Source organism: Hippoglossus stenolepis, chromosome 5 (genome assembly GCF_022539355.2).
Source record: "Hippoglossus stenolepis isolate QCI-W04-F060 chromosome 5, HSTE1.2, whole genome shotgun sequence".
Taxonomy (NCBI): domain Eukaryota; kingdom Metazoa; phylum Chordata; class Actinopteri; order Pleuronectiformes; family Pleuronectidae; genus Hippoglossus; species Hippoglossus stenolepis.
In genome coordinates this window covers 15276196-15293527 of record NC_061487.1, presented here as the reverse complement: position 1 = coordinate 15293527, position 17332 = coordinate 15276196, and the positions used below count along the sequence as shown (strand labels likewise).

General features: G+C 43.3%; 2 protein-coding genes across 7 annotated transcripts in view; one reads left to right on the top strand and one right to left on the bottom strand.

The window, feature by feature from the left end:
* The window catches only part of tln2b (talin 2b), an 87679-nt gene extending 75129 nt beyond the window's left edge, over positions 1-12550 (bottom strand). For 4 of the 6 annotated variants that reach the window (XM_035156021.2, XM_047339736.1, XM_035156025.2 and 1 more), the window contains exon 1: positions 12091-12349. The gene's annotated coding sequence lies outside the window, so the exon portion shown is untranslated. Of the gene's footprint in view, positions 1-12090; positions 12351-12431 lie in introns of those variants that run through there. The other 2 variants (XM_035156020.2, XM_035156023.2) reach the window with 2 other exon arrangements.
* Positions 12551-15299: 2749 nt separating this feature from the next.
* Positions 15300-17015, top strand: c2cd4a (C2 calcium dependent domain containing 4A). Its single transcript, XM_035157246.2, has 2 exons — positions 15300-15439; positions 15544-17015. Exon 2 carries the CDS (start codon positions 15569-15571, stop codon positions 16907-16909), a length of 1341 nt encoding a protein of 446 aa, XP_035013137.2. The 5' UTR covers positions 15300-15439; positions 15544-15568; the 3' UTR covers positions 16910-17015.
* Positions 17016-17332: the final 317 nt, after the last annotated feature.

Here is a 17332-nt window from a genome sequence, read left to right as displayed (position 1 = left end):
TGATTTCCACGTCCTGAATATCAGAAGGAAAAATAAAGCAATTAGAAAATCCATACTAATAATACTTTCTATACATGAAGAGAAAAGGCCGGTAAAGTATATGACCTCCAGCGACTGATAATCATGAGGAATACTTCACGAAAATCAATTACATTTTCACTGCACTCAGTGTGTTCATTTGTCATGTTGTTTTTCAGTTACATGATACTCAATATAAATTGCACCGTGGATCCTGGCGACACCTTTACATCAGCCAGACTAGTTGAGTAAACTGGATTTAATTAGGTTTATTATAGGAGTATCCGAGGTTAAACTGTGAGTTTTACACTTACCGCAGGTTTGACATTTAACAGTGTTGGGCATTACTCTCCTTCACACCACTGGGCAGGGAAAAGGTCCATTATCTTAATTATTTCCCCAGAATATTTCAGTTCATAATATCTTCAGCAGGTAAAATGAAATATAATCATGTCACAGCTTTTATAGAGTCTAACTCAGCCTTTACCTACCAGACCAAATCACACTGCAGATTTCGGTGCCTCGTTTCATTGCTTATAGGAAAGATAGACATCAACCCACATTTCAAGCTAACATAAAACTTAACTATGGTGGCAACACTCTCTACGTGGCTGTGGCAATACGTAACGTTAGCTTACAGTTTGCTAGTAGGTCCCTTGAACTCGAGGCTGAAGTATTTTGTTGTATCAAGTCCTGAAACTGTCATTGAGTGTTAAATAATTGCATTAGATTTATGTATTATGTATTATGTTATTTTGTTATGCATTTATTGATATTCGTATTCCTTAGTAAGTATGCTTTAACTGTTAATGGTAAACCTATTACATTTCAACTTCCAATTGGCCTTAGCAATTACAAAAGCCACTCTGTTTTGTGCTTTTGTAAGAAAAAAATCATCAGTTGAGGCAACAGAACCATTAAAAAAACATTGATTTAGCAATAATATTGGAAAAAACCCAATCGATACCTAACCCTTCTACCAAAACACAGAATCCAAAGAAGCACAACCATTTAGCCTCATGCAGCTTTGTGAAGCGTACTGACTGAGTGATGTCATGAACATTTATCAAATTTAAGAATTGATCTGAGGAAAACTCATCAGCAATCCTCCTAATTTAAACCTACTTCTCATTAGCAAGCAATGCAGCTATGTGGGGTACATCTGGCCACCAGCTGCGGTGTGACTACACCCTTCAGAGGTCAACAGGTTACAAACCATCTGGGGTGACGACATCTAATCCGACGGTAGCTATGGTGATGTTATGGAAAAGTCATAGCCTCTTCATAGCAGAGGCTATACAGTTGGTTGCTCAAAGGATAGACCACACTGGTACACCCGCCCCTCCCCAATTCTGGAAACAGAGATTCCAAATGATTAGTTGTGCACTCCCATGGGACTGTGAAGCTAAGGAGGGAGGGGGGGGATGTAATTCAATTAGTCCCATGGTTCTGCACCAAAGGGAGGCAGACAGATCCATCTCATTGAGACATCCAGGATGCGCAGGCCTGGTGTATGCACAGAAGATATTGGCAGCAAATCATTGGTGCTGTTAGTTTGAATTAAAGATAATTTCACTCGTTACAGGACTGCTGGGAACGAATAAACCCAGCAGCCTCTGCGCTAACAACACGGAGCAGCTCCTCCTGAATAAAGAAACACTTGGCGATGGTGACAACCCTGGTTTACACAAAGAATGGCAGAGTGAGGAGAGTGTGCAGACTGATGCTAACAGAGAGCAGAGCACACCACCTTCCATGATAAGCCTGAGACATTTTAAGCAATGCCTCTGAGCTTGTGTCGTGTGTCGTGAACGCCGTCTCCCACTGAAGTCACACACAGATCGGCCTTTCAGAGCGCAGCCCTCCTCCACTGTCTCTTTGTCCCTCCTCCCAGCCGGGAATTTATAAAGGGCCACAGTGCCTCACTCCATGAGATTCCTGTAATTTATGACAGCCTTTTCGCAGGCACAGAGAAATCAAATCAGACTGTAAATATAGTGCATGTTTCCCAGTATGAGCTCTTCACACAGGCGGTAGATCACAAATAAATGCCAGAGATCCTGACAGTCATTAAATAACAGCATCAATAATCCCACATGTGGCAGCACTACATTTGATTTTGGATTATGGAAAGGGCAGAAAGCATGGATAATGAATGAGAGTCAGCAGAAACAAATCAGAGAGGAGGGACAATTACTAGAGGCACCAAGATGCACGTCAGCCACTTCATACAGGATCACCACTTCTGGTCATCGGTAGCCGACTGACCCTTGACCTCAGGATGGCACCCGCATCGGCTATGTAATGGGACACCATGCCAGCTGGACTGAGGGGAGAGGGTGTTATCTTGTGGATAACGTAACAGGGGTATCGTGTCCACGGTGCAGGTGGGCAGTTGCTCTCCCTTGGCTGAAGGTCCATCGGTGGAAACTGAAGACTCGACGGAGAGAGAAGCGAACAGCTGCCGTATAGTGGACTGAACAGATGGCGATGGTGGCAAGAAATTAACACCGTATCGTTTTAATCTGAGTGAAGAAGAGATATGTCTGCAACTTCAACACTTCTCTGATATCAGATCTCCGAAAAATGCACATCTCAGGGTGTTCCTCGTCTTGTCGTTTGTTGTCTGGATCATTTTTTCGACATTGTGTATTCTCTAAGAAACATTTGCAACAGCATACTGCCCAGCACCACGAGCAGTTTGTTCACATCTCTCAGTATTTTTTAATGTCTTCTTGATGAAAGTAAACACTGCTTATTGTACTGGAGCCTTCTAGTATTGACAATGGTGACTTTGCATAAGTTCAAACATACTCTCAATATGTGATGCAGAAGGAATAATGTGTTAATATTTGCTCATATGCGTCGAACAATACAGAAAGAAGAACTTTATTTTCCACATTTCTATATTACGTTTTTTTCTTCCTGTATGATTTTCAATTTGTATTTTTATATTTGTGTTCTCTCTTTATCTAAAGTTGTGCATTATAAAGTTTATGGTTAAACCTAGATATCTTAGGAATCATTGCAGTATTTCATGTTGATATTAACAAATCTACTGAAGTGTTGAAAATGTCCAACTTCTTCTCTGAAGAATGTGATCAAATTTTAAAAACACTGTGCTGCCAGGTGCCTTAAGAATACTTCACTATATTTAGCACCAAATGTAACTACATGGTAGCACAAGTTAAACCCTCACAATTAACCTTGACTATGCATAAAATGTCCCTCCTCCACTCAGGATATAATATTATATACATGTAGTACAAGTATTTGGCTGTATACGGCTGCTTTTTTTAATGTATACCACAGTACTGTTGTCTGTTCACGGCACATTAAGTGTTTAGTCAGCCATTAATGTGTCTGATTAGTCACCATTTTATCAAATGAATACTGCATGCCGTTATTATCAGTCCAGATATTATACTTTCACCGAATGAAAAGGAACTATTATTATAGAGTGAGTGGTTCCATGGGTCAACAAGCCAGCACATGCATACAGTTGCCCTATTTATTTTCACAGCGATGTCTCATCTTATATAAAAACAGTGTCCATTCATGTTGTGCTGTGTAGAAAAGGTAGAGCATCATAAAAAGAAAACCAGTTGTTTGGACGATTCGCCGTCTTTGAAAACATGAGTCAACAGTGCTGCTATAAATAACGAGGATTATTCTACTGGATAACAGTTACACCACAGTGCACAAGTTCATAAGCAGGTTGAAGTGTCACAGCCGCAGGGAAGAAATTAGAGAGCATAATGTAAAGTAAACATCAACTATGTAATGTACACATGATACGATGTGCTATTTCTGTTGAATGTGCCAATACCTCCCACAGCCTGAGGTCTCTTTCTTTCCTCCGCCTGTAGAGGTCAGATGACGTAACGTACTTTACAGGAGATGAATGCATGATAGCTTTTGGTTATTACTCTACAATGCTGGCCTTATTCTCCTCAGTGTAATCAAACACAAAATATCACAACATCCAGAAGACGATCCAGGATAATAAAGGTCTTATTCAAGCTACTATTCACATCAAACTAATCCAGCGTTAGATGTCATGCCAAGGCACAAACAGGGCAAGATGTATGAATGCGACGGTAAAAACTTATAGTGAAATAGATTCAATTAGAATTAGGAGGATGTTGATTTCTTCTTGACGTTAGTGGCTGCTGACAAAATAGCAGGAAACTCAATCACAAACTAAATCAGCTCATCAGCGCTGCGTTACCAGACAATGCTTGTTGGAAAGCAAGTCACATGCGATATTCAGCTCCTGTTTAAGACGAGCAGCGTACGGACAAACAAGGTTACAGCATGAGACATCAGGACCTTGTATAATTAATGTCTGACTTGAATTAAAATCTCCTTCCTTTGCTAATGAATTTGTACCATCGGGCCAGGTGAAGCTATTCCCACAGCGACTATTTGGAATTATGTCGCACTCGACCCGGAGGATCAGCATAACAACTAAGGTTGCGTCAACACATTTATGAGGGCAGATGGATGTAACTGTTGTTATGCACTAACATTAACATATGTTATTTACTGTGTGAGCTACAACTTACTGGGGAAGTTTTTGCTAAAAAATGTTTGTCTAATACCAGGTGTTTTTACAGCCAGCACGAGAGCTTCACCCCGAGATATTCAAGTAATTGGCCTGGCAATGATGCTGAACTATTCCTTTTTCAATACTTTTCTACAAAACCATCTTTTCATTTAAAAATTGCTGTCTAATAAACAGCCTAATAAATAGTCTGAATTAAATTATTTTAACTAAAATGATCTTTCCAAACACAGACATTCATTGCCAGGCCTCACTCATTGACAGGTTTTACGGGGATATTTTTTTTTGGCTACTTGGAGTAAGACAATGAAGCTGTAAACACATCATTGACATAATATCATCTAATTAGGTTGTAACAGCCAACGTAGTAGCAAAAAACTGCCTATTTACACATCTAATAGACAAAGAGGTACATTGGAATTTCAATTTTTGTGGTTTTGGCCATCTGGAAAAAAATACACCAGTCTTCTCATTCCCTTTTAGCTCTTTTTTGGTCTCCACCATATCCTAAATATAGTTTATGTAAATAAATGTGGCTCTTCAGTGGCTAAATGCTCGCTCCTGTTCACCAGCGAGTCACTAACTCTGTTTGTCATATGTTCTGTGCTGGGAACAAGGATTTCTTTTAGAGCATTTTCTTGGAAAACAATTGTCTGCTGCAGCTAGAAACTCTTTAGGCTTGGGTGCTTTCATATCCATGATTTAATCCATTGTTATTAGGATATCAAATATTTTAGAGCAGCTTTTAGGATAATGAGCAGACAATCCTTATCTGTTAAGGTCCGATAACACTGGGGAGACAATTTGAAGGTTGCAGAATTTCCGTGACCACTGGTCAACTACAAAGTTCCTTACTCATAAAGAGGCCGACATTATGATCCGACAAGGTGGTGATGGCTATATCTGGGCTGTGCTATCTCTTCGAGGCACAATTTGCCCATACCCAAATGGGGGCCAGGCTCAAAATGGCCACTGCAAAAAGAGCTTTTATGAAGAGTATCACCACAAATCATGCCACGAACTTAATCATTCAATCTCCCAAAACAGAGCGACGAGCGACGAACGCAATCCAAGATATCGCCTTCCGCTGAGCGTAACCAGAGATTCCCTCTGCCCTTAACACAAGGTCACTGCCCTGCTGATGAGCTGAATATACAAGGCTAAAGTAACACAATCACTTATACAGTACCGCTTCCAGCTGCTAAATGCACTTCAGCCAGGCCAATATGAAATCATTTCAACGCGAATATGTCGGAGCAGTCCACAGCTCCTCTTTGAGACCCAAGGTGCTGACACTACACAGCCCTGAGCCGAGGGGGGGGGCAGGCGGGAGAGAGACTTCTCGCTCGGTCAGCAACCCTCGCAGCCTGCAGAGGATCAGAGCAGAGGAGAGCAGTAATTTCAGTGCTGCTCTTCAGACAGGAGAGTCCTTTCCCCCAGGCAGTGGCAAAAACCGCTGCTGCACACACAGCGGATCCGAAGGCCCTCAATTAACCTTGATGTGAAACTACCACCTTAGTTCTCCGTCACAAAATCAACATTCCCATTCAACAGCAATATCATTCAGTTTACTTTGTCTGTCTGTTACTCCAGCCCACCTCTGTCCCACTGCAGCTATAGCCTCTACTCCCACTCTCTAAGAGCTGTGTAAGCCTCTCAACCTCTGGACATCTCCCGCCACACACAATGTACACACTGCTCTACAAACACTGCTCTCTGATTTGCTCTCTGATTTCTGACAGCGAGGTAAACAATTGTGTTAGAGTAAAGAAAAATGTTGAGTAAGTCATCAAGTGACTAATGTCTAAACTGCACTGTGGCGCAGGACCCCTACCACTCAGCCGTATTTGGCTCTGATGTATCATTGATGCAGATCAATGGCAAGTGGCTTGATCACCAGGGTATCTGCCCCACTGTCATTGACCTCTGGCTCCTGTGGCGCTCCTGGGAGACCCCCTGCCAGAGAAAAACACTCCCAGCATGTTGATGAAGGGGGCTAAAACCATCAGAGCCTTTGAGAGCACCCCTCTAATGTGTTTTCAAAGTGATACCGGCCACAAGAAAACCTTCCCATAAGCAGAGCACAAATCATAAGAACATATATAGGGGCTGCTGTGGATCAGTGGGTCATCCACTGACAAGAAGGTCGGTGGTTTAATCCCTGGCTCTTCCTCTGAAATGCCCTTGGGCAAGATAGTGAACCCCGAATAACCCCTGACAGCTGTGCCGACAGTGTATGAATGGTGTATGATAGAAAAAGTGGTGCGTGAATGTTGCTTTTACTGTAAAGAGCCTTGAGTGGTCGATAAGACTGGAAAAGGACGACATAAATACATCCCCTTTTATTAAACCTCTTAACACATACTGTATGTAGTGGAGTAACTATAGTTTATATTGTGAATGATAATTCAGTAATTCATAGAACACATTGAATGCATGCAAACACTCACTGTGTCTCGTTTTTAAATTCAAATAGTCTTCTAAACAAAGACACAGTTCCTGGCAGTTTGTGCCAACAATAGAGTCAAAAGAAGCTGGGCAGGTTACAACAAGGTGACGAGTCACTGAGCACAAGCAGCCATTTAACTGAACAGACACAATAAGGTGATAAACTGCATTATTTGGATCCTGTTAACCATTAAAATCCAAAGCAGCAGTTTGCACTGTTGCTAGAATATTGACCTAAACAGAATAAGTACATCCGCTCCTCTTGTATTTAAATAGAAAGTCAAATTAATTCTGGTACTTACTTCACTCAAGACTTTTACACAGACACAGATACACGTCTGAGAGAAAAACAGAATTAGTGCACCCACTCTCCTTTCTCGGAGGAGGCCATCACATGATCTTTAGCACAGGTATCACATGATCCTTGCCCCTGGTAATCAGTTTACCTCACAAGCAGGAGGTCATGTCCCTTATCATTCCAGAGTTTCTCAGGGAAACCAAATCAGAGATGTTTTTACTTTAGAAGGATTCTGTGTGTGTGTGCAGCAGTAACACCTTAACTGACAAAATTAAAATGGTGATTATTTGCACACAGCGACAGTCGACAAGTACAATTCACACAAATCTTTTTACACCAAAGCAGACTATTTAAAGTTGAAACACCAACACTGAAGCTTTTATCCGATGCTCATTCACTACTGAATTAATCACCCACAAAACACATTGCAGACACATGAAGAGAATATTTATTATCCTAACAAAAGGAGAAAAAATGAATTTGCAAACCGCTAGAAGCTGACTTTTTTCCGTGATTCACTCACTAACTTCTGGCTATCTTCTCCTCTGATGAAGGCTCACGCTCTCGCTGGTCATGCGCAGTGAGAGCACGGGCAGGGGGAGAACATGCACCTTAAAGGACCCTGACAAAACCAGGATTCAAACCGAGAACATTCTTCCTGTGGCTCAGCGGTGCTAACTACTGCACCACTGTGCCAACATCAAAAGACAGCTATTTACTAAAGATAAGAACTGGCTCAATGGTCCAACTGTTCAATGAATCCTCACATCACACCTCTTTTCTTTGCATGCCACTAACCCAGTTCTGTGCCCACATACACCGTGTGCTTGACAGTGAAGGTCGGCGCTGTCGGCTGCCCATTCAAACTGGCATCTCATTTGACCCACTGATGAGAGGTGCCACAGGCTGTGCCACTGCCTCTGCCGGCATCTACTGACCTACTTCTTGAGTCTGCTTACGCATAGCTGGCACAGCCGCATTGGTTCAGACCACATGTACTGTAAATGCACTGTAACAAACACCACGGCCAGCTTGGTGGGGATTGTATTAAATGTAGGTACCACTACCCAATTTTGTTGGCTTGTTTTACATTCTGCACACCAATAGAAAATAAATGATGTGATGTCTTGCATACACCATGTCTCAGCAGACTAATGAAATTAAATAATAATCAATTTAAAATAATGTTGCTCCAGATATTATTAAGTTATCTGCAAATTAAAGCCTGCAAATGAAATTGTAATTGTGCCAAACATTGCGAGATAGAAAAGTGAACTGTGTATGCACTAATACTGAACACTGATGTAATCGCCAACAGTTTTCCATGCAGCCAAATGAGTCTGAACTCACTAACTCTTTAATTACAGCTGAGAACAACCGTGCTTCAAATCTGAAAACACATTAGTAATGTGGTCGAGTGTTTGCTGATGAAAAAAAAAAAAAAAGCCTGTCTGCGTTATAGCTCTCACAAATCGACCGCCTGCCACATTCATCCGCTGGGAAAAAATAATACCGGAAACTGTGATTTCAGATTGATGAAGAAATGGGAGTGGCAGACAGCTTATGCATCTATAGAAACCGATCTGGAGGCGAGCCAGGCCCTAAAGAGGCTGTGATCACAGAGACAGCGCTGCAAAAGAAAAAGAGCACGTAGGAGAAATCCATTTTACTGGTAAACACAACACACAAGGGCCGGGTTGCAGTGACAGCATGGGGTGTGTTTTAGTTTCCGCCTCCTACACACTCAGGCATTAAATATGGTCGAACGATCTCACTCTGGAGTGACTCTCCAAACCCCTGGCTTCCCACCCTCCAACCAACCCAACATTTCCGGGGGAATTCCGACCAGGAATGCATTCTTGATGACGGAGCGTGTGTAACAGCTGAGAGGAAAATCACTTTCTAATGAAACAGCACGGAAACACAGTTTGACTTTTGAAGAAGTGCTTGTTCCTCAACACTTTGTGGGTCAAAATACCTACTTGGGGAATTCGTGACTTTTGATTTTGTTAGTCATGGAATTGTTTGGAGGATGTTGTATCTCTCCCTGGGTTACAGAGTTTGAATTAGCAGTGACTGAACCCACTCGACGAGAGCGTGCAGCAGACTTTGAGATCATGTCTGAAACTCGTGATCCGCGTTAAATTAGGTGGTGAGGTGAAAGTGTGAACTAAAGTTGCTGTAGCAGAGATACCGCTTAATGGCCTCCCATAATACAGAATCACTGTGGTAATGGCCTCTTCAATAGCTGGCAATGAGTGGGAAAAAGGCACCATTTAAATAGTGCTTGGCTTTAATTACCACTGCAAAGTGAAATTGCTGTGTTTAATATTTCAGAAGCTTCGAGGGAAGAAGTGTTGAGTGTTGACGGTAACACATTTGTGCTACTTTTCCTATTTTAAGTTGAGATCTTTTTTCTAATTTCGTTTGGCACAACATTAGAAGGCGGCAAAATGTGGTTTTATAACCTTGGGACTAGTGAATAGCTCCTAGTGTTTTTGTTTGATGGAACAGTAAGCCTTTATCAGTCGCCGCTGGCAGATGCGTGCTGCATGTGAGCTTGTGACATTGGTGTTGCTCTGATCTAATTATATCTGGGTACGGTGTTGTGGGAAGGTTACAGTAGGTGCTCACACTGAGTCTCCATTTTTGTATTAGACACGGACAAGCAGAGATCTCATATTGTGAGCCAACAGGTGCACTGAGATTTACATAGCTTCGAAAAATCATATATCTGAATGTTGTTTGCTCTTACTGCTGCAAATGCTGTGTCCAGCCATAGACATGAAAACAAACACAGAGAGTGTATACACACACAATGAGAAAATCCATCATGGCTAGTAAACACAAGTACAGTAATCCTACAGAGGAAGAGGCATTTATTATTCATACAGCCTCTCCAGGCCTATTTAATCTTAAGATTATTCTGTATTGGCACATTTTGACAATCTGCCAGGGATGCACATATGATCCTATGTCACTTACAATAATTAAAATCTGAAAAATGGGCTTAAATCAAAACATGCTTGCATCAATGTGTCAACATTTCTGAAAAAAATGCATGCCTCTAGTTCTGTAGATCCATCACATGTAAAGCAGACTTCAGCACCAAAGCAAAAACAATCCTAAATCCTACACATCTTAACTGTCAACATCCGACCAATACACTTATTCAGACTGCACACTCATCAGTGATGGTTTATGTCATGATGGTGCAGCCATCTAGCATTTATTTTATACACATCAACATTACACCCGGAGATGTATGACACAAACTCACGGGAGTACAGTTTCAGTGCGGGTACTCCCAGTTGGAATCAAGCTCCTCTAGTATATGTCAGTGATGCCTTTCTGTATAGAGCCATCCAGAACCACAGCTGTCTCCATAATGCTGAGGCAGCTCGACTTTTCTAGCTACATCAATCAAGTAAAATAAAGTCTTTCCCCTGTACCGTCCAAAACCCTATAAGTATTCTTGATTTGACCCTGGCTATATATCCAAGACGCCTCTGGTAGTTAATGGTCAGCTGCTCCATCCTGTAGAAGGACGGGGTGAAATCTGTCAAACAGTTGCACATGGCAGCCCAGAGCTTCTTCGGTTAATGAGAATGTCAAAAGAGGCTAACGTGTAGCCAACGTGGTTTGACATGGTGAGTCAGCCCAGGACTCACAATTGTTTCACAAACTGATGCTCTATACTGAAAACCACCCATGGTAAGAAATGCATAGGGGTTTACTGTGCGGGGCTCCTTCATCCCACAGTGTTACTGTGTTGCTTGGGGAGTGTTTACTGGCCTGTACCTGTGAATAACATCATGTCATAGCACATAACATACATCTTCACAGCGGCAGCACAGGAGCGTGTGTGTGTGTGTATGAGGCATCATCAGGCAGCAAGGGCACAGCCTTCGAGGGTCTAAACAGACATGTCCTTCAGTGAGGGGGTGCACAGCCCTCCTGCTGGTGTCTTAGAGAAAAGTAAAAGCACCACAGGCAGGTTAGTGCAACCTCTGATCTCTGCACACAGGAAGGTGGCAGATACAAAAGAAAGAATGAGGGAAGCAAAATTGCTTTGGCCCAGATTTGGCCCATATCAAGCCCACGTGGAATGATGGCACTCGGGCGCTCCTGTTTGCCAGATCTGGGCCACAAGTAAGACATAGCAATACCGCATGTCAGCCAAAGGTGCCAAAGGTGGTCGGAATGAGGTTCACATCCAGATTACACCTTGCCTAGAGCACCGCATGTTTGCCAGAAAAAAGGCCAACATTTGTTTCGGGATATTTGGGCCACACTTGCTATTTTACAAGTGGGGACCTTGGGTTCACATCCATTTTGTTTCGGGCCACAAGAAGGACAGAATTGCCTCATAACTGCCTAAAGTGGCCCACATCCGTATGCTATCTGGAAAACGGCAGATTATGAGGTTTGCAAGCTTTGGCAGTCTAAACAAACTGGACCAAACTGACCATTACAGATTGTCCTGTTCATGCGGAGCCCACGATTGTGAAGCCTCCTGCCAATCACCAGGGTTTTGGGTCACATCCCTCACGTCCTCTGTGTCATCTTTGATCCAGCAAACATTCAGGTCAAGTCCAACTCCCACTGAGAGCAGCACATTGCAATGATGCTGAGGCTGGGCCAGCATTAGTTCGACAGTGTAAACCCCCATCAAGGCACAAAAAAACAACTAACCTGTATATTTAACATGCTGCAAAACAAGTCGGTCAGTGAGATACTCATCTTTCCTCTTTTTTACCTCTTATCTGTCAATGTCAAAAGCAGTCAGTCACATTTGAGCCGATGGAAAACAGACTTGCTTTAAGCCTGAGAGCTACATCCGAGAAGGAGCCTGCAGGAGGTGTCACATCGACCACAGCGATCATGTGGACACAGCAAAAAGGTCGTCGGTTAATAGGAGAGGTTTTTCTGCGCTTCTGCTGAGGCGACACCGAGCAGGTCCGCCTCCTCGTAGTGAGGAGGAGGAGGAGGAGAGGAAGAGCACCTTCAACAGCAGCAGCCACAGGGGGGTTTTCCTTTTTTTTTTAAATTTTATTTTATTTACAAATATCTTCATAGGAATGAGGCAGAAACCCTTACCTGATGTCCGGGCCGCTCGTCAGTGCATGGAGGTTTAATGAGGGGGCTGCGCACCGCACCGCAAGCGGGTCAGCTCGGCTCGTCTGCCTGAGTCCTCCACGGCATCAAGCCCCTCCTCGTTTATCGTACAGTGGAGAGAGAGAGAGAGAGAGAGAGAGAGAGAGAGAGAGAAAGAGAGAGCGATAGAGAGAGAGAGAGATGAGGAGGAGGAGGAGGAGAAAAAAAAACTCCACATATCTATGCGCCGGGGAGGGTAAAAAAAAGAGGAAGCGGCGTCACACTCCCCCTGCATGTGTCTGATGATCATAGCGATGTAACAAGCCCCCTCTACCCCCCCGCAGCAGGGGCTTTAAATACCCAGAGATAATAATGCACGAACGACGTGAATGACTTGAGTCCTCGCTCTTATTTTGAAAACCCCGCTTTGAATGTGTGCAGTCAAGTGCGCCCTGCAGCCAGGAGCGTGCGTGTCCATTAGGAGAGGAGGGTCCCTCTCTCTCTCTGCTGGGCCCCGAGTCACCACTGGGACACAAGACCAGTGCCACGTGGGAGATGGTGTTTACACTGTGGGGCGGTGGGCACATCATCTGCACCACATCCCAAACAAGTGCCGTCTGGAAGGAGCACGTCACCTGCTATAGGATGAGGGTTGTATTTATCAGGAATAGGCCACGTATCTTGTTCAGGGCGTGTTTGTGAAGCTGAATTCATAAACCACATATTCTAATTCAGTATTTCAACACATCACTTTTGGTATGATTTGCAAATGTGTGTTATAGACTTTATTTTGTATGTATCAATCTGACTATGACACCTTCTCCTCTCTGCTGTTTTATAAACATATACTGCCCCCTATTGGACATGTGCAAGCATCTAAGCAGAGGCCAGGACATGTTCTGATGAATATTGTAAGAGGAGTGATTATCTGTGTGTGTGTGTGTGTGTGGGTGTGAAAATGTTTTTTGCTTGATTCACACACTTGGTAGAAAATTTTGGAATTTCATCAGTGTCCTGAATGCATGTTGTACTGAATATGGTAAAACATGGTTTTGATGGTTGCATTGCACACACACACACACACACACACACACACACACACACACACACACACACACACACACACACACACACACACACGCACACACACACACAGTATGTCCGTGCATGTCATGCTGGATAATGTTTTTTTAGAGAAACAGAGTTTATTTTCGTTTTTTTAATACACTCACTTTATCATTCATGACATTCTTACACGTTGATTTCCAGGGAACAAGTGGTTGGAGAGGTTTTTCTTAAATTGTGACGTGTCCTGAGCTTTTTGGAAAACATTTCTGAGAAGTACCTCATTTAGGACACTTTCCTGGTGTGTTGTTAGCACTGACATCATTCTGTCCTGTAGTGCCTGGTAACACATGGTAACTCCACTTGACCCTTGTCCTGTGCACAGTGGAGCTTACAACCCTTCAGTGTAGAAAAAACCCATAGGGACAAAACTACCAAAAAGATTGTAGCATTACCATGCCAAACATACAAGAACAGACAGAACTGACAACTACTAACTATCAGTCTGTTGCACTGTTTGAGCGTATTTGTAAAAAGGTTTGTTGATTTGCTGCAGTAACTGTCAAGTTAAAGCTCCTCAATCCAGGGTCAATGACACCTCCCTGTCAGGCATGAGTCATTCGTAATCCAGCTGCTCCATGTGCCACCACAAGAGGGCAGCACTGGAATAACAGTGTTTCAATAAAGGTCGCCATGATTTTAAATCAATCAATGTTCTCCTTGTCCTTTTTATCACCAGTGTTGACTTTTCAGAAACTACCTCTCTGATAAAGAGACATTACGTTCTGCCCTAAAAGGTTTTCCTCAGTATGGTCAAGTGTTAACAAAGCTCATGCTGTGTGGACATCCATTGCTCGTCTACACGGACTCTCATTTGGATTTTCAAGTCAAGATACGAATATTTGGAAAGTTACCAAATAGACTATATCAGGCTGAATTACATGGAGGGATCAGAGTGATGCATCGTTCCAGAGTCAATTTTCCAAGTGATGATGCAGCATTAAAACTTAGTAGAGTGCATTCCTGCGCCAAGGCCCAACAGTCAGATTCCAGTAAGCTGCATCAAAGTTCACACACTCATAGAAATCAATCCCCTAAATATCCCCTTCATATCTCATGAAGATCAGTCAACATGTCTCACAATGTTAAAGAGAGAGATTAAAAAAAAAACTAAATTTCCTGGTAATCTATTCAGTTGTTTTTTCAGGGAGTGAAAACACAACCACCTTAGCGAGAGGTAATTATGTTGATATTGTATTTCTTTCTAAATGAGTGTAGAATAAGTAAATAGTAAATATACTTTTACCAGATCGTTCAACCCATAGCACCGGCCACATTTATTTTGGCACCAAAAGGACTTTTTTTAGCAAGTTATCAATGAATGAACCACTTCTTAGATAATCAACCTGCATTCCGCCTCAACTCATTAAAGCTAGGACAGCTCCATCCTTTCTGCATTTGCCATTTAAAGTTAATGGCACTTCAAATGTTCTTAAAAAGTGTTGGGAGGTTTTTATCTTCATCTTATCAGATTACCCTGTTTGTCATCACAGAACAAGGTCACACGCCATCAAATTTAATTAACAGGAAAAGCAAACACGTGAATTAAAGCCTGTCGTTTGTTTGAAAAACGTCGTTCACTTTGGAAGTAGTGAACTTATCACTGAACGGCTTCTACAGGGGCCACTGAGCTCTGTTGTGGTTTGGATATTTCCATGGGAACCAGTGACCGGGGAGAGAGGGAGGATCCTGTTGAAGCAGCACAGGGGGCGTATTCACTGGTTTCCTGCTTCATTTAAACTGCCTGCATCTCCCTAATAGCCACAGATGTGCTGCACTTGACAAGCGGGAACCTCCATCTGCTGTCAGGAGAGCCTCAGAGATTTCTCACATCACCCTGGAGCTATCAGGACAACTGTGTGGATTTTCCATATCTTCAATATAAGGTGAGAAAGTCTTCCTAATTTTCCTTTTATGCTGCGTTTTGTGTGTTTATTTGGTTTGAAAACACAATGCATGACTTAATAATACTATCATTTTGATTTTATAGTTTGCCCAGTTCCACCTGAGGACCCATGTGGGTGGTGGAGAAGATCCGCGTGTCAGTGGAGAGATCTAACCTGCCCGTCCCATCAGCCGAGCTCAACTTTAAAATTGGTGACATCATGTTTGGAGACAGAGCGGACAAGACCAAAAGGATTTTCCTCTGTCCTAATGTCATCACTCCTGACAACATCCCAGAGTTCTTCATCCCCCCAACAATCCCATCCTTGCAGGAGACGAGGGGCACGGAGCACAGCCGAGCTGCCCGCGTTATCAAGGTGTCTCCCTGTGAGAGGCCCAACCCTGAAATAGAGGTGACGCACTACGAGCATCTCAACCCGCACATTATCCAGGTGGAGAGCGTGGATGATGGCCCCTATGATGACTGCAGTGATGAGGAGACCACCAACGCAGACCCCCACAGTCAGGCTGCCTTGTCCCTCCCGCACCTTGCCAAAGCCCAGACCTGCTATGGCTTTTGCACTTTACTGGAGAGCCCCCACACCAGAAGGAAGGAGTCGCTCTTCCACTCTGACCCTGGCTCCTCTCCCCTGCTGCTGCCCAGGAGTCGATCCAGCGTGTGCTCCAAAGTCTCCCACTCTACCTTGCCCTCCTCCTCTCATTCCTCTCTTGGCCTGAACACCCTGAGCTCCAGGCTTTCCCCAAAATGCTACTCCCTGAACTGGCAGACCGCTATGGACAGCGATACCACTTCTTCCACTGAGTCCTCTCCTTTCAGCTCGCCACTGCTGACCAGGTGCCCCGGCAAGTCTTCCCTCTTCAAAACACTGAGTCATGAACTACTCCTGGCGAGGAACATGAGGAAGGCAATGGTGTCCAGGAACAATTCCCTGTCTACAGATGAAGGCAGCTCCACAGACAACAGCCCCAATGTCATGAGGAGAGCGTCAGAGGGATTAGCTGAAGGCCTGCCTGGCAACTACAGCCTGGCGCCGCCGACCATCTTCCCCATGGATTTGACTCTTCACAGAGAGAGGGTAATGAAGGAACAAATGGTGCCCATAGGGAAAGACGGCAGCCTGAGACTCTCAGCAGAGTACTGTCCAGATAACCAAAGACTGCGCGTTCGACTGATCAGCGCTGAGGGGCTCTACCCGCTCTCTGTAGATCCTAAGATTATCAACTGCAGCGTCAGCCTCTGTCTGGTTCCTGGAAAAGTCCAGAAGCAACGCAGCACAGTCATCAGAAAGAGCCGTAATCCAATCTTCAACGAGGATTTCTTCTTTGATGGTATCGCAGAGGAGAACCTCAGCCAGCGGTCCCTTCGCTTTAAAGTGGTGAACAAAATGTCAACCCTGAAAAGAGACTATCTTCTCGGTGATTGTGATTTGCCTCTTTCTCAAATTGTGTGATGATAAACCCGAAGGGCTTCCTCATCGTTTTATTAAGAATTGAAGTATTTATTTTCGTTTTTTGTATCCAATACAAGATTTTATAATGATTAAATTATTCAACACACTTTAAGGTTGTTTGTCTTTAATGGGTTTCAAAATAGTGTTGATACATGGTAATATCATAGATTGTGTTCATTCAGACTCATGGGACCAACTCAATTAATTTTTTGATATATATATTTTCAGAATTTAGTTCCCAGGAAATTCTCAAGTTATTACCAGAAATCAAATCTGCTCCAGAAAATGTTTTCATCCTTACCTTAACATAGCACATAAACAAACATTGAAGGAATGATTTACAGCCTTTTCATTCATTGATTGGTGTGTTAATGCGGCTGCAGCATCAGCTGGAGCGAGACAACCACCATCTCATGTTTCTCC

Excerpts from the sequence above, each read along its gene's own strand:
- c2cd4a (XM_035157246.2), top strand. The coding sequence starts at position 15,569 with ATGTGGGTGGTGGAGAAGATCCGCGTGTCAGTGGAGAGATCTAACCTG.